Here is a 22,329-nt window from a genome sequence, read left to right on the forward strand (position 1 = left end):
TCCGCTGGCCTTGCTGAACAAACTGCAGCTTTAATGAAAGACAAAGAAGACACACTGTGCTGCCAGGTTGCTATAGAGCTTCAACTTACGTCTTCATCTCCATCAACCAGAGCTCTGCTGCTAACTGGGGGATCAACCATTGCTCTCTGTCATCACACACACACACACACACACGCACACGCACATAAACAAATACACACATTCTCTCACTCTAATACAGTAGCTCTATACACCGAGGACATCATCTGCAGCATTGCAAAAGGAGAGTGAATGTCTGGAAGAGGAATCCTGACAACAGACCGGTAAGCTAAAGAAAATGTACTTTTATGATGTCAGAATGTGACTGATAACAGCTGTATGTTGTGGCTTACGATGTATTTTCTAATCGTACACATGTAACTGAGTGTGTAATTAAGAGATTTGCTCATTTCTCACAGAAATATGTTCTTTTCTGTTGTATACATCTCGTCCTTTGGTGGAGTGTTTCAGTGCCGTGTCATGAACACACACTGGCAGGGTGTGGGCTCATTAAGTAATATTTCATAACAGTGCACAAAGCAACACTTGCATACACACAAAAAATGCAATCCTACATTCTTCAAATCTGTTGTCAGCGGCAACGACAGGTCTGCTATTCATTTATGCAAACCCAGTGGACAACTGTGTGTGAGGAGCTTCATAATGTGAGAGACAGGGCTTCTACTTACGTTACATTACGATCATTTTGGCAGACGCTTTTATCCGAAGCGACTTACATTACATTACCACCCTTCGCAGAGGGGGGAGCAATTGAGGGTTCGGTGCCTTGCTCAGGGGCACCTCGGCAGGGCACTGCCTCCCCTATACTTGTACACATGGAGACTTGAGCTCTGCTCCTGATGTCCTCAGACTCTCCTTCATCTCCATGTGTTGCTTTCAGTACAGAATACATTCATTACTGCTTCATTCTGGCTGATGGATGCACATTCATGGACGCACATGCACAGAGATGATTGATACATAATTTAATATACTTTTCCCTTTTTAGATGTCAGTCAGAATCACTTAGGGGTCTGTCGTCATAGGAAACAATTGAGTTACTGTCTGCAACATTTGAACAGCCATCTTACCTGACCAGATAGAGAGAAGCAAGAGACAAGAGAACAAAGGGTGAAAGAAAGTGCCTTCCAATCTGGATGCAAGAAAAAAAATGTTTTTATACATAATTCCGCAGGCAGGGAGAGGGGGAGAGAGAGAGAGAGAGAGAGAGAGAGAGAGAGAGAGAGAGAGAGAGAGAGACAGACCCACAGAGAGAGAGACAGAAAAGGAGAGAGAGAGACAGACAAGGATAGAGACAGACAGACAGACAGACAGTATATATAGTACACTCACAATGCATGTGTTGAATCAATGCCAAAAACTAAAAACAAGTCTAATTCAAGAATGATCCTGCCATTTAACAAGTCTGTTTGTGCAATTATATTTTCTCTTATCAATGTGTTACTGTATCCACAGGAAGGTGACCTGCTGTATCTCCATTCAACCAGTGGGGGGACAGTAACTAGAACCATGGAGAGAGGAGCTTTTCTGTCTGGCATAGCTCTGGACTCAAGTAACCCCTTGCTAAAAGCCGTTTTCCTCCGTCGCCTACGATTGACGAGGCTTTTGCTGGAGGGCGGGGCTTACATCAATGAGAGTGACAGCCAAGGACAGACACCCTTGATGGTGGCCTGCAGGACCCAACATACTGACACCCAGAGTGCCAGCCGGGTCAAAATTGTTCAGTTTCTGTTGGAAAGGGGAGCCGACCCCAACATCCAAGACAAGGCAGGTTGCACTGCACTGATGCACGCCTGCAAGGAGAAGGCTGGACCTGAGGTGGTGACTCTGCTCCTGGACAGCGGAGCAGATATTGGCCTAGAGGATCAGTCTGGGAAATCAGCATTAGTTTGTGCAGTTATGAATGGTGACTGGAAGGTTCTGAAGGTATTGCTCAGTAGCTGCAAGGCCAAGGGGAAGGAGGTGATCATCATACCAACTGATAGATTCCCCGGTGGGCAGCTGCAAGCCCAGCAGTACTTCAGCATGACTTCCCCAGGGCCACTCGATCAAAATGATAAAACCTCATCAGCAGCTCCAGCATCTCCCTCTGAAATCCAGCTCATCACTTCCCCACAGTGTGTTTCCTCCTCATTTTCAGCCATGTCACTGTTTTCATTTAAAGAAAACCAAGCTTGTGGAAGTAGTGGTGCAAGTTCCCATCCGTGTTCCCCGTCACGGCTTCGAGGTCCCGGCATAGTGGCAGAGAGCAGATTGCAGAACCCCTTACTAAGATTAAACTCTGAACCCTGGCTAAACATCCCAGCCTCTCTGACCCAGCATTCTGATGTTGCTTTATCCACAGGCCCTGACTTTAGGGTCAAGGAAGAGTTCTCTCACAGTATTCCCAAAATTGATGGGGATGCTGGAAATCTACAAATTGATTGTTTGAACTTTTCTGAAAGATTGTTCTATGAGAAAAGAGGAAAGGGTGATGAAAACAGTGAATGTGTAAAGCTGGTTAAACAAAAGGTCTCCTTACCAGGCCTCTTCTCTGCCCACTCTGCTTCTCATCCTAACCTCCATTCTGGAAAAACAAACTCAGAGTTTCCCTTCTCTTCCGGTCTTTCTGGTGGCAAATCCCTCAGCAGTCCACTCCATAACGCATCATCTTCAAGCCTCAATAGCGTCATCCAGAGGCGTAAACTGGGAGGTGAACTGTACTGTTCTGACCCCTCACTCACTGCACAGAGGCCAGATCTCCCAGAGGAGCGACGGCAGAAAGCAAAAGATCTACCAGAGAACAAGAGGCAGGTCCCTTCACTCTCCGGGGAGTCACAGATGGTCCGAGGTCTGAGAAGGAGTGCGATATCTGGGTTGGAGCGCAGAGGATCTGGAACCTTCCTGCTGCCTGTCCAGTCCAGACCCAGGGCTTTGCCGCCACTAAATGTCAACTCCCGTAACACTTCCACTCTACATAACCCAAGCACCAGGAGAGGTTTGTGTGAGAAAGAGGCTGGTCTGAAAACATTTCCTTCTGCGCCTCTTGGAGCTCCAAAGCAGCTGACCAGAACATCCCTGCTGAGGAGACACTCGCTGCTAACGGAGCAGTTCAAAAACACAACCACCTGAAATTCAGCACGGCACAGCAGTGTTCATATAACTATTTCCTTTCAATTGCATCCATTGTAGTGATTTGTTTGCCTTCAAAGTAAACCCTTGTTTGTACATCCAGCTGATTTCAAGTCTTAACTCAGATATAAGGCAGTATAAGTCAGTTACATGCAAAGAAATCTGAATTGAGCATCACCTGTAATGTAAATACGGTCTTTAAGTGCAACTGCCTGTAAGATTTCCATCAGTGTTCCTGTGCGAGATGTAAACAGTAATACGACGTCCACAAAACTGTTTAATAAATGAATTTCATGAATATAAAAGTTGTCACAAAACATTGTAAAAGCACGCTGCATATAAAGTATATCAACCACGTGGAATCATCTCAAAGGCTTTTGTTTCTTTTGTATCACTGATAAACTAAAAAACCATAACACATGTGAATTATCAAAACTGTTAAAAGTGTTAAAATTGCATTTCCCACTTATGTACATGATTATGATGCCAAACAACAACCTGAGAATTAAACTGACGGATCAAAACATTTGTAAAAACATTATCCTAAGAAAACACTACAGTATTAAAATGAGCAGGGATCACAGCACACTCCAGTAGCAGAAAGTCTTCTTCTACTAAACATAAGGGACTAGTATTTATGGCAACTGACACTCATAATACAAACAGTGGCACAACAGAGGATGCACTTCTGAATGACAGCTCAGAAGGACTGTGCACCTTTAGCGACTCCTCGCCATTGTCGGACAAACCTCCGACATTCTCCAAACAGACCTGATTGAGTCCCTTCAGTCCCGCGCAGGACAGACACACACACACACAGTCGTTCTGTTTAGCCTCTGTGATCGTAATCGCTGACCATCTTCTTGATGTGGGACAGTTTAGGCTTCAAATATTTACACCTGCGCTTCTTCATCTGATAATCTGCAGACTGTGGGAATGACAGGAAAATGAAAGAATGTAAAAAAAAAAAAGTAGCCAAAAATCCAGACTGGCAGGCAAAAGTCAACTCACAATTCCTAAACTTTGAGCTTCAAGTCCAAAACAAGTCAGGGTGTGATCCAAACCCTACCATAGATGCTACTTTGAATCATCTACTATCAGACTCATAGACTGTCTATCTATCCATCTACTTAACCTCCTGAGACCCAGCGTCCTCATATGTGGACACTACATTTTCTATTTCCTAGACCTTATACATCCGTGTGCTTAACTTAAACCTGTTGGGGTCTCAGGTGGTTAAGACAGATTCGTAAGTAGGTAGATTGAAATAAAATTGCACATTGAATTTTCTTTAGATTTCATCGATTAAGAAGCCTAGAGGCAACTAGACTAGAGGACACGATTGGCAGTCGTCCACCAGGGGGCAGATGTAGTTGTTGAGTAAAGAGAGGTTGAGGATCGTTTGAATTTGTGTTGCACCTTGGGCATCCACACTTGAAGCATATTGAATGAATGTATTGTGTCTTTAAATGGACCACATTGGAGGTTGAGGTGAACTAATCAAAACTTTGATGCCTAAGTTTCCAGATAGCAACATGAGGTATCAAAGACTCCACCTACCTTTTTCATGTTCTTTATCTTGTTGTATTCATCCAAGGCATCCTGTCATGAAAATGCAAAATTAATAACTAAACAAGAGATGCTTCTATGACGTTCTTCAAAAGGACAACACAGTCTTACACAGGACACAAATTCCAGCCTTTGATTTTGTGGCCTCCATCACAATGTTTGTCACGTTTTTCCAATTAAATCTCAAATTCAAGTAAAGTAAATGAGACGTCCAGGACAGTCAACTTTTCCTCCTCACCAGATACTGTGGACTGCCCTCCTGCAGCTCATCCAGCTCTCGGTCCACCTCAGACAGGTTCTTGTTGACAGCATCCAGCTCCGCCTGCAGGTCTTTGTACTCCAAGTGGTCGCGGTCAAATTCCTGCTTGTAGTCAGCACGTTCCTGCTCATTCTTAATGCGAGGGAATTCACTGACGGAAATAAAAAGGAGGAACGAGACAGAGAAACAAGGACAATTAAAGCAAGTCAAAGTAGACCCTGCCAACTGCCATCAGTCAGTCTCCTCCATCAGTAGCTGAGATGCAAGTACGTCATTTATTCTACCTGTCAAAGTCGTTGTCGTCCAGCTCATCTCCAGAAGAGGCATAATCAGTGTCGTAGTCCTGTCCATCAGCGCGGCGGGGCCGACCCGCCCGTCTCTTTTTGGGCCTCCCAGCTGAGCTCGCTGCCTCCGAGTTGCTGCTATAAGGAGCTGCATTTCGTACAGGCAAGTTCTCCTCCACTGCAGGCCTGTGTGAATTTGTGACAATTAAAGATAAAGTGTTCATACATCATCCTCAGTCATCAGTGTGGCCGAGCCCATTTTTAATAAGTTTCTGACAACTGCCATCTTACGTATAGACGACATATAAACTTCCTCTAAATGCGCCAGCAAAAAAGAAATTCTCAAAAATAAATAGCCACATGCTCATTGTTATGTCACCCAATACACTCTTCAATAACAAAGCACTACATTTGATGGCATTCTTTCAGGACACTTCAGCTGAGAGGGCGGTGCTTATATACGTTTCCATCCCTTCACCTCCACTGAACCACAGATCTAACCTGTTTGGAGTGGAGCATAAGTTGCTGTGGCAGTGTCCCTCAGTTTAAAGTCAGCTGCCATTCATGGTGCAAGATTTAAACCCCAAGTAAACTCGCCAAGCCACAGTTTACGCTACGCTCAGGATGGTAGAGTGGTGGTCTTGGAATCGGACCGGTAAAGGCTCCTACAGTGTCCATGTGCTGTTGCGTAAGATACAGAATCCCTAACTGCTCCTGATGTGCAGGTTTGCTCCTTGCACTTTGAATCAAAGCACTGTATAAGTACAGAGTTATTATGCTGCTGACAAATGCTCCAACACACCAACACAGCTGCTGTTATACCTTTTGTATTGTCAAGAGCGCCTTCATTATGATTCCCTACGACTTTGCAGGAAGTAAAAATTCATTGTAGCAATCTAATGATAAATCAAGTCAATGATAACTTTGGTCCTCAAACACTCCTGGGATCTGGGGACGGTTTGCTCACTGGAATTTGTTTTTTCTTTTAATCCCAAAGACAAACAGGTCCCCATTTTGCTGATCAGTACCTGTTCCAACACACTATCTGACAGCACATCCAAATAAGTTCATGTTTCTCTCATGCGGTGCTTCGTAAAAAACTCCCCACACACTCCCAGCACCGTACTCATGTTTAGACAGACTCACTGGGGGGTGTAGTTGTAAGGTGGTTTGTCATAGTTGGTGCTCTCGTCGTCCAGGTGACTCCTGGACCCTCTTAACTTCTCGGGATACTCGGACATAGGAAGGTCCTCAGGAGGAACGGACACATTGTTCACCTTCGTAGGGAAAACAGTCAAATACATGCATCTGAGATGTTTTGTCTATAGTTTGTAGGAATGCTGCAACATGCATTGAAATATTCAGGTAAATCAAACACAGGATTAGGGAAGGGAATATGGCAGAGCATTGTACCTCCACCAAGGCAAATATGTGGTTTATTTGTTGGTTGTTTATATCTTTTTTTTTCATTATTTGATTCCATTTCTCAGCGCTTACCTCAGACTTGATGGAGGTATGAGCTTCTAGCTGTCAATCATTTCCACTTAAATTCTAATCTGATGGGAATTTAGCTTTGCATCTCTTCCAGCTCAGGTGTGGTGTGCAGGCATAGACTTGTACTCTGTGAACTATACCTACATCTCTAACTGCTGTTTGTAAGTTCCTCCCACCACCTCCAGTAAAGAGCCTCTGGTGCCTCAGTGTCGGGTTACTGCTGGTGTTCTGTGTCAGCTAAACTGGTGGTCGGACCTGTTCCTCAGAGGGCTCGATCCCAAACCAAGTCAACAGCTAAGACTTGGCATGGCTGTCTGCCGTCACACTACCAACAGAATGACTCAACAACTCAGCTGTGATTACTGGTATCTATCAAGGTGACTGCAAATTGATTCTAAAAATAGCTTCAAAAACTATGATTCACCACGAAATGTGAATTTAAATGTTGGTTTTGTTTTGGATAGGATACAGATCAGCACTGAAATTTACTACGACAGCACAAAACACATGATTGAAACTGTCAACATGTAGAAGCCACACCTTGAAACTGAGCACAGCAGAGAGAAAACCTTCTTCCCCCACAGATACACGGCTGAATGTCACCAAACAGGTTGTGCCACTAAAACTGATATACATTCACACACCTGCTGAGCTTTATAACCAAGGAGGGTTTCTTTCACTGAACAAAACCCCACTAATAGGATCTTTTTATGCAGGGCATTTGGTTTTGATGATGACATGATACCAAATACCTCCACCAAGGCAGGTTGCTTGCCACAATAACAACATTTTGATCCTACTACTAAATCAAACCTACTCCTAAGTAACACACATAGGTGAACACATAACTTCCTTGGTACAGGTTGGGGAAGGCAACTCACCCATGCCTCCACATCCTGAGGTGGAGCAGTTTCATCAATGATCTTCACTCTCCTCCACAAAATGTTGCTCTTGCCATAGCTCCGGATTTTCTGGCGGGTCTTCAGAGAAAACACCAGCATGATGATCAGAGCAACGGCTGCCAAGAAGCCAAGTACCACCGCAATGGCCTGAGAGGAGACACGGACCACAGTTAGAACAGATAAGGACCGTATACATACAGGTCACCAGAACGTGTGACTGAAAAAAGGTCTCACCTCCTGCGGCTCCACCACACAGTAGTGGTAAAGATACTGATTGATGAAGACTCCAGAAACCTGTGGCCGTTGGTACTGGGCACATAGAGCTGTAATTTGGCTGCCGTAAATTGAACCAGTGGACTGGGCCATTGGGTTGACCGCCATGAGGTACACAATGGAAGCTATCAGCATCAGCAGGGCTAGGATGGCACACACGATCACCACGGCGAGGTAGAACCTCCTGGACTGAGCTAGGCTCTGGTGGGACACGATGATGATGAAGATGACCAGGCAAACAATGAAGCAGATGGCTGCCATGGCGATAATAAACCCCTTGCCAGCCCGAGGGTCATTATAGTTCCCGCCAATTCCGCCCATACCATAACTGTTTCCAGCTCCATACCCCCCACTAGCACCACCAAAGCTGCCGTATGAACTACCACCATACCCCCCTCCATAGCTTCCGTACCCTCCTCCTCCTCCAAACCCAGAGAGGGCTCCCTGACTGTCCCAGGCCAGTGTGGACGCAACGCACGCAAATATCGCCACACACATTACGATGACAATGACGGCCATGACTTTAAGGATGCCTGGTGGGGAGGACCAGCGGTAGAAATGCTGGAACTCGTCATCTGGGTAGTAAGAATAGGCAGGCTGGGGCTCAGCATTACTGCAAAGAAATAAGTATAAATGAGTAAATGGTGTTTAAAGTAAGAGCATAAATCCATGTATACAAGTAACACACCACTGTCTGACATCATTACTCTGATTTCTTCTACTTTTACATTTATTGCTCAACAAAAACTTTTTTCCCTTCACTAGTTTTCTGTGTTCTAAATTATGCAACAGTAAGTGGATATCTACAGAAAGAAGAGGGATTTACAGCGGAATCAAGAATTTCAACTCACTATCCGTTGTCCTCATAGGGAGGTGGACTCCCATTGGGCCTGGAGGACATTATTCTGGATCCACTGGGTGCTGTCCTATGACCAGGATGTTGAACAGGATGGTTGTCAGGACAGGGCTGAAATAAATAAATAATAATAAATAGGATGAGATGGAAAAAAACTTACCGTCTTATCTTTATGGACTTGCTGTACATTTCAAAAGAACCATAAAAGGTTCCTGTTTCAAAGTGCAGCAGCTTGATTGATCAAATAATATTTACAGTTTGCAATTCAGTATTTGTAAAACATTTGCTATATTGTGTTTTCAACGCACATTAGCCTTATGAAGTTACAGTGCATGCTTACATGACCTGTATTCGCCCTTATTTCCATTTTCAAAATAAGATTCCGATGAAAATACATCCGCGTATATTGATGTAAATGCATTTCACGTTGCATGCATTTTGTTTGTATTTAATTGGAGGACATTTGTCATCGTGACTGCATTGCTTTATTGCGAAATATTGTTGCTGCTGTAACAAAATCCTTATGGAAACAATAAAGTACATCTAAATATGTCAAAGCTGATACTTAACCTGATTCTGCTTTAACAGACAGACAAGTAGCGGAAAGATTAGAAAGGTTGATAGAAGAAAATACATACATAAAGAAAAACAGAGGCAGATTGTTTGATTACAGCAAATACCAATGCAGTCATCGTGTTGTGACAAAATGACAGGATGTCGGTGTGTGAAACTGAGCTGAACCACACCCGAGCACAAAGCAAGCCAAGACACACACACGACAATGTATATGTGAAGGTTTCACATATACACGACGCTGAGAGAAGGAAGAGTGGTTCGTTCCTATCGTAAAGTCCTGGAAACCTCCACAAAAAAAAAGAAAATAAGAGCACACACTCACCTGTTAGTCTCTCGGTGTGTGTGTGTGTGTGTGTCTGTGTTTCCTGTAATAGATAAACTGAAGCTGTGTAAAGACAAAACACTTTCAGGCCACACCCACCGCGCGCCCTCACCTTAGCCCCGCCCCTTACACAGGTGTCCGACATCGACACGCCCACAGGCAGGAAGGTAGACCTGCTTATTCTCTTGTGTCTGAGAACTGCTGACAATGATAAAGGGAAGCTGCTCATCATCATCATCATTCTGCCATGGCGCAGCTTCCTCCCGACAAATGACAAACACACACACTCTCATTTTACTTGCCACCCCCTCACCCCAGCTCTACCATCACACCCTCACCTCATACTCATTATGGTATTCATTCAGTTGCCATGGTTTTTTTAATATCATTCATACTTCATCTTATCCTGGCTAATATACTTTAAATAAACGTTGTATTCTGAATCAGCGTTTGATGATACTGTACATTTAAACTATGACACTTGTTTTCAGTACATTGCCATCTTTTTTTATTGAAGTTAAACATTTGCTTCTAGCTGTGAAGAAAGAGACAGGCAGTCAGTGCAAAAGCGTCAAGTACATCAAATCAAATCATAAAGAACACACAGACATTAACAACAACATAGAGGACTTCACACACAGTCCTGACAGCATTTCAGTTCATCACATCAGTGTAATGTGGTCATGGTTTTAAGCAAGCATGAATTATAAAATACAGAAAGCTTAAATCCATGAAATGATCGACCAAAGTCACAGACATTATAAAACACAGAGCACTCATGTATAATAGGCATAAACCCTGATTCAGTCCAACAGTTCCAGACAGACGATTTGCAGCAAAACTTAAAAAAAAAAACATCTTACAGCAGTTAAATATTAAGATTTGTGTGTGTGGTACATAACAGTATTGTAAAATGAAGTGTTTGCAGTTAGACCCAACGTACATCCAAACTGTTTCTATCTCTAATTATAGGAAACATTCACATTACCCCACTGTGTTATTAGTGTCAGTCAGTCATACATGTAGTGTTCTATCCAGACCCCATGGTTCAAGCTTCAAATCAGATTTGAGGCCTGAAGTTAGCGGCCTAAGCCCTTTGTCCGGCTTCCTACTACACGCTCCAGGCTGGAACTCCCGCCTGGCTCCCCGAGGTGGAACGGGATTGATTTTGGATATTGGCATCCACACTCATGATTCAGCAGCGCCTGTTCAGTCAGGTTCACACACCGTTGAAGCAGCTGAAGGACGGTACAGGATCCTCAGTGCCTTTCACTTCGATGATGTCATGAAATGTTCTGGGGTCCAGTTCCAAGACAGAGCTGTGTATGAAGCAGCGGCCTAGCCGAACCCATCGTTCCACTCCATGACTTTATCATATTCATGGATCTTCTGTTTGATGTGTGACAGTTTGTTTTTCAGGTACTCGCAGCGATCTTTCTTCTCAAGGAATGTGGGGTCCTGGAAGGGGAAGTGAGGACATATTATCCACTTTAGTTCATTTCACATGCATTATCATATGCAGATATGCCAAAAAAATATGCAAATGTTGCCCTTATACAGTAAATGATCTTATAACCTCTAGACATCAGGGCCTGAGAAAGCCACAGTCATAAAACAACCGCAAATGACAAGATGAAGATCTCACATTTTTCTTCCTCTGGTACTCCTGAAGGATCCTGTTGATCCGATCAAACTCCTAGGGGAAAGGAAACCCATCAGATCAATTCATTTAAGGACAAGTGTGAAAGGATGTGCAGAATGACAGTATTTATGAGACAGCTGGATGGAGAGGAAGGAATTTGAGGCTTGAGGGGAAGTAGGGGAGGGGAAACCAGGAAGCTTCTCTACAGGACTTAGCTTCAAAAGTAGAAGTTTACCATGCAGCAATACTCAACAAATGTTGAATTTGTCTGATGGAACTGTACTAAACCGTGGAAATGGCTGATTAATGAATTACCAATCCGTATTGACATTAATAACCCTTATATAAAATCAATTCATTTAGCTTCATTTGAGGGAATGGAGTTAAATGTGAGCATTGATCACCATCTGACTGCTGGGATGCTGAGGTAGTGTTCGCATCATGGCGTCCATCTCGTCAAACTTCTTGAGGGTGAGCTGAACCTCAGAGTGGAGCTCTTTGTACTCGGCATACTGGTCGTTAAACACAGCTCGGTACTGGTCCCGCTCTTCGTCAGATCGGACGGTTGGATACTTACTGCAGGATGGAAACAGAATATTTTGTTTCTTAACAACACCAAAGCACTTAGAGACTGTAGTGTGTGTACTTGGGGTCTGGACTAAGCTCGCCTGAGAATCCTGAACAAGCTCAACAGTAGATAACGTACTGGTACATTCGTTTTCAGGTTATAGGACAAACTGTATGTCTGTAACGTCAAGATAAATCTGACTAAATAGGCCTTCATTGTGTTGATTATCACTATTCGGCTGATACAGTATATTTAAGCAGCTCTTACGCAATGTAATCAGGCAGGATGAGCGGTTTTGGAATATGTCCCGATGGTATAATTCCCTGTAAAACCTTGGGCGGTGCTGACTTTGGGACAGCCCCTATAGGAACCACTGAAGAGCCCCGCTCCTGTTCTGGAGCTTTGTGAGCAGGAGGTGGAGCCCTCTGCACAAAGACAACACACCATATTATACATGTTAAGAAATGTCTATAAGGCTTTGAGTGACATTGTAATGCATCAGAAACGGCGTACCAACACAGCAGCACCACGGATCTCAGAGGGCCGCATCTGTGTTGACACAAGAAAAAAAAGAACTCCATTAATCTCGTCTGTGTTAATAGAAAACGGTCTTTCAAACTATGTTAATGAATGAATCCTTCTCAAAAATGTCCTGGATATCAATGCACAGCAGAAATGAAGGTTTCTGCCCTGAACTCTAAGCATCATCACCTCCTATGGCAGAATGAGACTCATGATCTGTGTTTACATCACAAACTACAGTAGACTGAGTCCACACACTGGGACCGCTGCTGCTTGGGACTGCATACTGGGACCCCCATGTACTGTCTGTGAGCATCCTGTCCTCAATACCAGAACACTCAACAATCAAAGCTGAACAATGGAGCCCAAAGCTGTATTTACACCTGGAGTCTGTATTAGAATTCAAGTTTCTGTTACATCTTTTTTATTTTGTTCAGTTGGTGTCACATTTCAACATTTTCCCTCTGGATAAATAAAATTCTATCTTATCTTAAGGAAGAGATACTAAAGTTCACTTCTTTGGTGAACTTTAGGCAAGGTGCAACACCTGCCTAAACGATCCAAAGAATCATGAGGACCACAGTTAGGATCTTACCTCTTGCCCGTACTTCTCCTGGTATCTGCGTGCAGCTTCATGTCTCCACAGCTTGAGACAAACTAAAGCTCCAATCAGGTAGACAAGCATGGTGACAAAGAGGAAAATAATGGCGGCAGTCTGGCCAGCCTCCGTTCTGCAGAAGGCCCCATTGATGCCGTTGTTGAACACGGGGTATGAGCAGAGGCCTCCACGGGTTGTGTCTCGGACATAGACGATCCCTGATAAAAAAGCAAACATGCCTTTACAAGACACACAGCACAGCCACCTGTGTCAATGCAGTGGATGTGTGTGTGACGTACCTGCAGTCATGTACAGCACAGCTAGACAAAGGTTTATAATAAACTCAGTCAGAGGCCACCAGGATGAATCCAGCAAAATGGTCCTGTAGTACATAGTCATCCCCAGCACCAATAGAATCACAGTAACCAGCCATGCCAGACCAGCTACAACTAAAATAAATGGAGTCTTAGGACCGGTGTAGTAGGTCCCACTTGTGCCTGCGCCATAGAAACCTCCTCCGTAAGCTCCTCCGGGAGAAGAGTATCCAAACATGTTGAACCACTCATTATCCTTATGGATGTAAGCACAGACGCAGGCAAACACGGCCGCACCGAGCAGGAGCTCGATGCATCCCAGAATCCTCAGCAGCCCCGCCCAGGACTTCATAAAGTCGTAGCGCTGATGGTACTCCTCCACTCGCTCTCTGTAAGTCAAAGCTGTTTGGTGAGTGTGCCCTGATAGGGACTCGTGTGGCTCCAGGAGCTCTTTACGAGAGTTGTAGCTGCTGCCTGAGCCTCCATAGGGATCACGGTAGGACCCAGGAGCAGAGGGAGAGTGTGGAGGAGAGCAGCGCACACCCTCTGTTGTGCTGCTGCTGTTGTTGTTCTGTGATGCTTCAGGCATTGACCAGGCTTTGTTGCTGCTGCGTCCGCTTCCTCTGAAAATGTTCTTCCAGGAGTCAGGAATGAAGCGGTGCACTGGTTTGATGTCGATAGCAGGGTCGGTGTCGGGGTCGGTGTCGGGGTCGGGGTCGCCCTCACTGCCACTGGGATCAAACTCAGGTCCCACAGCAGGTTGGTCCGGCAGAGGTGGAGGTGGAAGTGGGTCGGCGCTTTGAGCCAGATCTCCTGCTCTGTGATCCCTCAGTGGCCTAACGTCAGAGGAGCCTTGGGGAACCTGGTCATAGTGGAACGCCTGGCGGACACGCTCAGTCCGTCCAGTATAGCCTTCTCCATAGGACATTAGGAAGGTTTAGGTGATGTTCCCTGAAAGAACACACACAAACTAATTATTGCTTAAATGTACTAGTTTCTCATAAAAAAAATTATTTTACATCTAGTTTAGCTTTACACTTCTGTGCCTTTCACACTGCATACAATTTGGACTTGGAACTATACTTAAGCTACGTCTCAGATGGTTGAGGAACTGCTGGTCAGACTCCCCAGGTAAACAGAATGACTCACTATCAGAATGAGAGACTGAACTATGTTCTCACTGGAGACAGAAGGTAACTTTGCATTAGGGAAATGATGTCATTACATAGTAGGGCTTTCTTGAAATGCGGACAGAAAAGCCCTTTTAAAGAAACCCCACTGAATCTGACCCCATAAAGCAGGGGGGTCTTAACTGTGTGCAGAACTAAACTGGTCTAAAACCGCTGATTCACTGCCTGACTCATCATATTATCACTTCAAACCATTAAAAGAATGGGACCTGAGGTGACAAAGGCATTCAGCCACAGCTCAAGTACATCACACACAAGACACTTGCTTTAAAAACTACAAAATATATGAAATAGAGATAGAAGGAGTTGATTATATGATTATAAAGAACACTAAGGACATACAGTCAAGATGTTATCCAAGCACCTTCCCGGCAAAGAATGTAATTTAGTGTAACAATCAGGACTCAATCCTTTACCAACACTGTATTTCATGCAGTAAAGCTCCATTCGGTCATACCAGACTGTAACAAAAACACATTCAGGAACATCCATCTCCCCTCGAAACCCAATCACAGAGGTCTGACCCTGAGCCAGTGTTGAGTGTGCTTGAATACCTCTTTCACACGCAGTCACTCCACTTACATTGGCTTGCAGCTCAGAATGCAAACCCGGCTTGAATAAAGAGAGTGCCCCAGAATGGCCTGTAAAACAAAAACATACATGATTACGACGTGTGTATACAGGTGCATCTAAATAAATTAGAATATCGGTGAAAAGTTTATTTATTTCAGTTATTCAATTCAAAAAGTGAAACTCTCATATATTATAGATTCATTACACAAAGAGAAATATTTCAAGCCTTTATTTGTTTTAATTTTTTTGATAATGCCTTACAGCTCATTGAAACCCCAAACTCAGTGTCTCGGAAAAGTTGAATATTGTGGCAAATGTTCAATATTGTAGCCTCAGGGTGTCTCACTCTAATCAGCTCATTAACTCAAATCACCTGCTGAGGTTTCCTGAGCCTTTCAATGTCTCTCAGTCTGGTTCAGTATTATTCATTATCAATTATTTATTATGAATTATACATTATTACAATTATGTCTAATTAAATATGAAGACGTTAATTATTCCAGGATCAGATCCAAACCAAAGTGTTGTGTGCTCTTTGATGTGCCACACCCTTCATCCTGCTACACACATAATATGACCTGCTGGTTGTAAGAAGTTATACAATATAAATATAAAGAAATACAAATAAAATACAACGACATGCGTAGAATATTTAAAGTAATTTGTCGTTAAATAAAATACTTTCATTTAATTCTGACAGGTAGTAGTTTGCAGCGTACTTAGCTGTGTGAGATCAGATCAGGTTGTTGTTGTTGTTGTTGTTGCTAAAGGCTCAGCTGGTTCTGTTCCAGGCTCACACAGGTAAACACAAGTAGGTGGACTGACTGACTGAAGACATCTTCGCCTTTTATACGTTTTAATACTTGTGACTTGTTCCCGCTTCTGTATGTTTTTCTGAGGTAATTCTGGTGCGCGCAGCCTGCTGAGGTGAACTTTACACAAACGGTTTGTTCCGGTCGTGTTTCGCCACGTTAACTTTAAACTTCAAACACCGACAACCTTCCCTGTCAACATTCTTCTAAAACGTATATAGATCCATGAGCTGTTAGGGTTTAAACGCAGTTGGAAAAGAAGTTTGCTTACCGTGGATGAGTCTCTTCCCTTTTGTTCCCTTTCTCCCATTTCAGTGTCATGTTACCACAGGTTTCCCTCCGTCACTACCACGTGACCTGTATCTTAGTGACGTCACTGATCATTTGAAGCAATCTGCCTGTTTGCTTTCAGCTCACCTGAAATCTGAAATCACATCTCTGTCAAAGAGGCGCAGACACACACAAACACACACACACACACAAGTCAACTGTAGTTTATTTGCATAGCCCAATACACAAACAATGTCAGGACAATTCCAGCTCAGAAAGCTGAGGAAAAACTCCTGAGAAAACATTAATCCATAAGGACAAAAGGAAGAAATCTCAGGAGAGGGAATTCCAGGAGAGATGTTCTCCCTCTGGTGTGCAATAGGATCTTCCACTGTGATTATACAAAAGTACACTAAAACATGAAGAGCAGTAAAGACAAACATGATCCATCAGTCCTATTATTGAGAGTCTCTGTCCTGGAGCAGCAGTTTCAGAACGTTTCAGAACATCATAATACTTTAGTTGTGTTTTATAGCAATTTGACGTGCTGCAGCTTAAAACTAATGAGTTGCAATGAGTCTAATTGTGGAATTCAAAATGATAAGAATGAAATCATTTTGTCACTTTGATGAGTAATGAGTATTTAAAACTTTGTCATGAATTAATAACAGTCCATAGGGACTCGGCTTGGGAACCAGAGGGTGGCTGGTTCGAGTCCCCACTGTGGACTGGCAGCCAAAGAGTTGCCAAGTGACACTGCTGAGGTGCCCTTGAGCAAGGCATCAAACCCCAAACCTGCAAACCTGCATGGGCACTGGCTGCCGGCTGCCTGTGGTGCCCCCTCTGGTGCATGTGTGTGTGTGTGTGTGGGGTAGGGGGGGGCAGTTTGGGATGTGTGTGGATTGCATTGTGTGTGGGCATGTAATGTAATAATTGCATGGGTCTGAAACAGGGAATTTCTCATTTGTGAGATTAATTTTTTTGCTTCTTCTTCTTCTTCTTCTTCTTCTTCTTCTTCTTCTTCTTCTTCTTCTGCTTCTTCTTCTATAAATGTGTATCCTTAGTAAAAGAGAGAAGTAGAAGAGTGAAATACATACTACAGTCTGATGCTTTATCAGAGTGGAAGTCAAATGAATTTCTTTGAACTGCTGCAGTTTCATGATGTCCACTATAGACAGGATTCACTTCAATGACTGAAAAACATCAATTTACTTCAATAACAACCAATTGGAGAATCACTCAGCTAAGTTTGGTCCAATCTGGAGCAACAGGGGGAGAATGAATGGAATGTCATGTCGTTGCAAATAGGACATGCAGCTGAGATGATTCAGATTCTGGAGCAGACAAACCAAACATTCAGAGAAATGTCTCACCCTCAGCTTTGTTCAGCTTTGATCTTTGCTCTAATGGACGCCCATCTAGCTGTTCACTCATACAACCATACGCCACATACGCTGCACAAAGATCTTTCATATTAGGATGCAGTTGTTAGATTCAACTTGATATTTCTAAACCACAAAGTGTTTCATACTGACCCACATGTGTGTGCATCTCTGATCGGCACGTCGCTGAAGCATTTACATGTTTATTTTTAGAAAGTGTGCATCTCCGGTGATAAATTCTGTATCTTTGCATGGAAAACAGATGTTGCTCCGACTTATCAGCACATATATTCAGACTTTGTACCAGCCTATAGCAGGAGCACGGTGATAAACTAGTTTAGATTTATCATAACCAAACAGATGTTTCTCACATATTCTATGTTTGTAGTCATTTAATTCATTCAACTAATGAGGAAAATGCTGAATAAAATTGTTTAAATAAATATTTAAGATTTTTCTCAAAGCTCTTGGGAAGGTGGGTTAACACTTGCAGGATGTATAGGGAATAATTTCTAAGACAGGTCATGAATGTTTTTTGTTTTCTTTGCAATTTCGGTATCTCTGTATCCGCTATCTGGACTCTACCTGCGTTGAGGTTGGCAGGTGAGTAGTTTGACTGTTCAAACTTTGTTTCCTGCTGGCTCAAACAACAACAAAAAACAAATGACTTGTTTTACAGTGGCTGATGCTGTTTGCATTCTGACCAGTTGCAACTTCCATTTGAAGAGCTTTATAAAAAAGAGGAAGAAGAAAGACGTTGTGGCCTCAAGAAGCAGCATTCGTATGGAAGCTAAATCAACGGAGCAGCGGTGCTTCCAGGACACTAACACACTCCTTGCTGTGTCACAAACAATGAATCAATTGATGACCAAATGACCAACATCATTTGATAACCAAATGATAAACAAGCACAGAAAGAAGCACAGCAGCAAAGCGGTGCAGGACGATGCAAAGCAGAAAAACTGGGCTGAATTATAAGTCATCTTTGCTGGGCTAAGTCGGCAGAAACGCAGATTAATTCACAGGAGGAAGAAGAGAAGCACAGAACCGTGTTGAGTGGAAAAGAGAATGATGATAGACAGCACCAGGATGTGGTCTGGCAGGAGAGAGAGAGAGGGGGAGAGAGAGAGAGAGAGAGAATCTAGACTGGAAAAGTAATCTAAGAGTACCCAAGGAAGACACATTTAAACATTAATACTTCTGAGATAGATCATATTGCAGTCCTAAGTGCTCCATCATTTTATGCTTATACTTCATGTTATTGACATGTCCACGCTGTAATCCAGGTTCATTGTATCCAACGTGCTGTAATGAGTTTGACAGACGTGAGCTGTGAGTGTGAGCGTAGATAAAGAAGTTTGGGGCTGGTAGCGGTGATAATAGCAAGATAGCTATCAGAGCTGTTTGACTCTGACTGTGCCAGCGCAGATAGACTTGGGCAGGGTGGGTCCTCCTGTCTATTTTTACTCCCGTTCTCCCCCTGATAATGGCCCACAGGGGTCCGTTAAAGTATTCTTAGTGGCACCTTGGACTGGAGATTAGGTCTGATCTGTAGTGAAAAGTCTTTTGACATGGAGCCGCCAAATTATGCCAAACAGCTTTTGATGCAACTGAACCAGCAGCGATCCAAAGGGTACATGTGTGACGTGATCATCGTGGTAGAAAACGCTCTGTTCAGGGCCCATAAGAACATCCTGGCCGCCCGCAGCAGCTACTTTAAATCCCTGGTGCTCCATGACAACCTCATCAACCTGGACACGGAGATGGTGAAACCTTCGGTGTTCAGACAGGTGAGCCGTGAAATACCAAAGTATGCTAATAAGTGCTCAGACTAAAGCAGTGGGGGACATTTCAGTTTTTCTGCTGTCAGTGTAGTAGTGTTTAAGATTTCACAAATTTGGTTAAACTTCTCCTACAATAATTCATCTTTCAAGTCCAGCTCCTTTATGTAAATGAGTCATATTCTTACATCATTACTGATCTAAGGAGGGATTTTGCCATCTGTGCTGACAGCAAGATAGAAATGTTGTAGATGGATTTTGATCATGAAAGACTTTTTGCAGATTTAGATCTTATCTTATACAACCTTAAGGATAATTTCTTCTATGATAAACGCGGCACATGTATTGGGTCAAATACGTACAATTATATCCAATTTATTACTGTTTTCAGAAGCAGTGTCACATAAGAAAGAGTGGAAAGTCTTGTCTCTGCTCAGGTGTTTGAATAACATGATAACTTTATATGTTACAGTACTGTATACACATGTGGTATTTGCAGCTATTGGGCCCATTGTTACTCAGATCCAGATATTAATCTATGTTTAGTGATTTAAAATATACAATCAGACACACTTATGTATATCAAATAAGTCTAGAAACATGCAGCTAAGATGATGCCGAGTAAACAAAATAAGACTGTGTACAAAGAATGAGCATAATATCTGATTTTAAATTAATGAAAAGTAGAATTTACTATGTATTGGCAAAACAAAAAGGAAAATCTGAAGACTTTTGGGCCTTGGTGGTGGTTTGAACTCTCAGAACTGTGGTTGCGTTTGTCCATTGATTGACTTGTGTGTGATTGTAGATTAGGTCAGCAGCGTGACCTCAGGTTCACAGATTGTACTTTAGAGTGGAACACTGGGTTTCTTTCATTTCTGGTGACATTAATTGTTTTGTTGTTGTCTTCCTGCAGGTGTTAGACTTTATCTACACAGGCCAGCTGCTGAGCTCTCAGCATGTCAGCGAGCAGAGTTTCTCTTCGCTCCTCACGGCTGCCTCATACCTGCAGCTGGCAGACCTGGCAGTTCTCTGCCGCAGGAGACTCAAACCCTTCGGCTCCAGCAAGAAACTATCCCCCAGCAACTCCTCTTTAACCCCCAACGGCCTTTCGTTCCACCGACCTCATCACTCCCGCACTCCCCTCCAAGTCAACTACAACTCAGAGTCCATGGAGGGGGGCAGGACACATAAACAGGTGCAGGATCTGTCTGAGGAGGAGCTTTTTATCCCCAACTCATCTCCAGTGGTCAGAATGAGTAACAGTGTAGACATGGAGGTTGGTTTGAGGCTGGAGCTGTCCAGAAAGAGCCCAGAGGAAGTGAGCCCCAGCAGCCTGAAGCAGGACTCCCCGCAATCTACCACAATGTATAACAGCGCCTTTTCTGATGATGCACAATTAATCTGTACCTCATCTTTCTACAACCCAACATCTGAGCCCACAGGAGAAGGGGAGGCTCAGCAACGCGCTATGACAACCACAGATTCCCAGCAGAAGTTGACAGGCAGGAGGCAGCAGCCAGCCAACAGCCAAGGCTGTTTACAGGTCAGTATGCAAGGAAATAGCCAGGGGCCTGGAGAAGAGCTCATCCAAGGAAAGGGGGTGCTTGTCAAACCAGAGGAGAAAGAGGAGGCATTAGAGAATAACATGGACAACAGTGAAGAGAGCATTCACAGTGGGAGTGAGGATGAGGAGGTGAACAGAAACAAGAATGTGAGCTACATCTGCTATCAACCCCAGACTGGGATTGAGCCCACATTGGACAGTAACCTGTACGTGTGTATCCCCTGTCGGAAAGGCTTCCCGAGCTCAGAGCACCTTAAAGCTCATGTAGATTCACACAGTGCAGAAGAATTGAGCATCAAAGTTGTTGATTTAGAGAATGAAGGTTCCATTAAGGATGAAGGTACAGATGTAGCCCCAGAAGATCTTCCCAAGCAATCGCTGAAGGAGAAGCCGGGCCCAGAGCCCATGCTGCCCTGTCACATGTGCTCTGTGTGCAGCAGGAGCTACATGGACGTGGATCTGCTGCGGCAGCACGAGAGGAGCCACTGGCTGAGCAGGTCCTTCCCGTGCAACATCTGTGGGAAGCTGTTCACCCAGAGGGGCACCATGACACGCCACATGCGCAGCCACCTCGGCCTCAAGCCTTTCGCGTGCAACGAGTGCGGCATGCGCTTCACACGGCAGTACCGTCTGACCGAGCACATGCGGGTTCACTCGGGCGAGAAGCCGTATGAATGTCAGCTCTGTGGGGTGAAGTTCACACAGCAGCGTAACCTCATGAGCCATTTGAGGATGCACACATCGCCCTGTTAAAGATGACCTCATCCTCTCAACCAGCTTGATGAATCAGTGATGATAAGTATAGACAGCAACAGAATGTAACATATTTAGCTCAGGGTTGTAAATACAAAACACTGTTAGACACTGGTGCTTAAACTCTTTCTTTTGGTGTCATTGAGACTAATTTTGACTCCACCACACACCAGGACTGTACAGGTGTGCTGGCTGTGCTGTGTCACCTTTGCTTTGTCTCCTTCTGCACCTCATTCACATGTGGGTCACATTTCCTTGTTGTCATTCATGTTTTTTTGTCTTTTCTACCTCTCTGTGAATAAAAACAATCTCCCAAATGTTTCAGAACTGCATGCTCAATGTCATGTCAAACGCTTTCTTCAATAAAAATATTCAGCCACACAAAAGCACAGAATATAACAGTATATTGTGTTACATGTATATCCAAGTTTGTGATTTATAGCTTAAAGAATGAGCACAGAGAGAGAGAGAAGAATATATTTAGTTCAAGCATTATTATGTTATTGAAGTGTACATGTTAAGCACTATATAAGTCTTGACCAAAACGATTGTTCTTCACTTGAAAAGGGTCTTGCCTACTCTTATTCTGAAGGAACAAAACAGCTTCATTAAAGGTCAACAACTATTTTTTAACACTCGCCCCTGGAGCACAGACAGGATCAGGTCTTCTGA

The 22,329-nt window shown here is 43.6% G+C and overlaps 3 protein-coding genes across 3 annotated transcripts; 2 read left to right on the top strand and 1 right to left on the bottom strand.

Moving 5' to 3' along the window:
- The first annotated feature begins 1,337 nt into the window (after window positions 1-1,337).
- On the top strand, window positions 1,338-4,040 carry LOC143011121 (ankyrin repeat domain-containing protein 34B-like). The gene has a single exon (XM_076163838.1). It carries the CDS (start codon window positions 1,390-1,392, stop codon window positions 3,148-3,150), a length of 1,761 nt encoding a protein of 586 aa, XP_076019953.1. The 5' UTR covers window positions 1,338-1,389; the 3' UTR covers window positions 3,151-4,040.
- On the bottom strand, window positions 3,415-16,261 carry LOC143010996 (uncharacterized). Its single transcript, XM_076163638.1, has 17 exons — window positions 16,176-16,261; window positions 15,102-15,160; window positions 13,315-14,280; window positions 13,013-13,233; window positions 12,409-12,444; window positions 12,163-12,320; window positions 11,732-11,903; window positions 11,331-11,381; window positions 11,027-11,143; window positions 8,783-8,898; window positions 7,893-8,544; window positions 7,638-7,805; window positions 6,409-6,539; window positions 5,263-5,448; window positions 4,958-5,129; window positions 4,711-4,752; window positions 3,415-4,078 (listed from the first exon to the last, which is right to left on the bottom strand). Exons 3-17 carry the CDS (start codon window positions 14,255-14,257, stop codon window positions 3,980-3,982), a joined length of 3,264 nt encoding a protein of 1,087 aa, XP_076019753.1. The 5' UTR covers window positions 14,258-14,280; window positions 15,102-15,160; window positions 16,176-16,261; the 3' UTR covers window positions 3,415-3,979.
- A 2,866-nt stretch (window positions 16,262-19,127) lies between these two features.
- LOC143010997 (hypermethylated in cancer 2 protein-like) lies at window positions 19,128-21,657 on the top strand. The gene is made up of 2 exons (XM_076163639.1): window positions 19,128-19,346; window positions 20,254-21,657. Exons 1-2 carry the CDS (start codon window positions 19,128-19,130, stop codon window positions 21,655-21,657), a joined length of 1,623 nt encoding a protein of 540 aa, XP_076019754.1.
- Window positions 21,658-22,329: the final 672 nt, after the last annotated feature.

Source organism: Genypterus blacodes, unplaced genomic scaffold (assembly GCF_046128005.1).
Source record: "Genypterus blacodes isolate CSIRO-AG114 ecotype Tasmania unplaced genomic scaffold, CSIRO-AGI_Gbla_v1 ptg000133l_1, whole genome shotgun sequence".
Classification (NCBI taxonomy): Eukaryota; Metazoa; Chordata; class Actinopteri; order Ophidiiformes; family Ophidiidae; genus Genypterus; species Genypterus blacodes.

Coding starts and splice junctions, on each gene's coding strand:
- LOC143011121 (XM_076163838.1), top strand. CDS start 1,390: ATGCCAAAAACTAAAAACAAGTCTAATTCAAGAATGATCCTGCCATTT.
- LOC143010996 (XM_076163638.1), bottom strand. CDS start 14,257: ATGTCCTATGGAGAAGGCTATACTGGACGGACTGAGCGTGTCCGCCAG. Junction 12,445..13,012: donor AGGAGAAGTACGGGCAAGAG/GTAAGATCCTAA, acceptor GTGTCAACACAG/ATGCGGCCCTCTGAGATCCG. Junction 11,144..11,330: donor AGTACCAGAGGAAGAAAAAT/GTGAGATCTTCA, acceptor TTCCCCTTCCAG/GACCCCACATTCCTTGAGAA.
- LOC143010997 (XM_076163639.1), top strand. CDS start 19,128: ATGGAGCCGCCAAATTATGCCAAACAGCTTTTGATGCAACTGAACCAG. Junction 19,347..20,253: donor AACCTTCGGTGTTCAGACAG/GTGAGCCGTGAA, acceptor GTCTTCCTGCAG/GTGTTAGACTTTATCTACAC.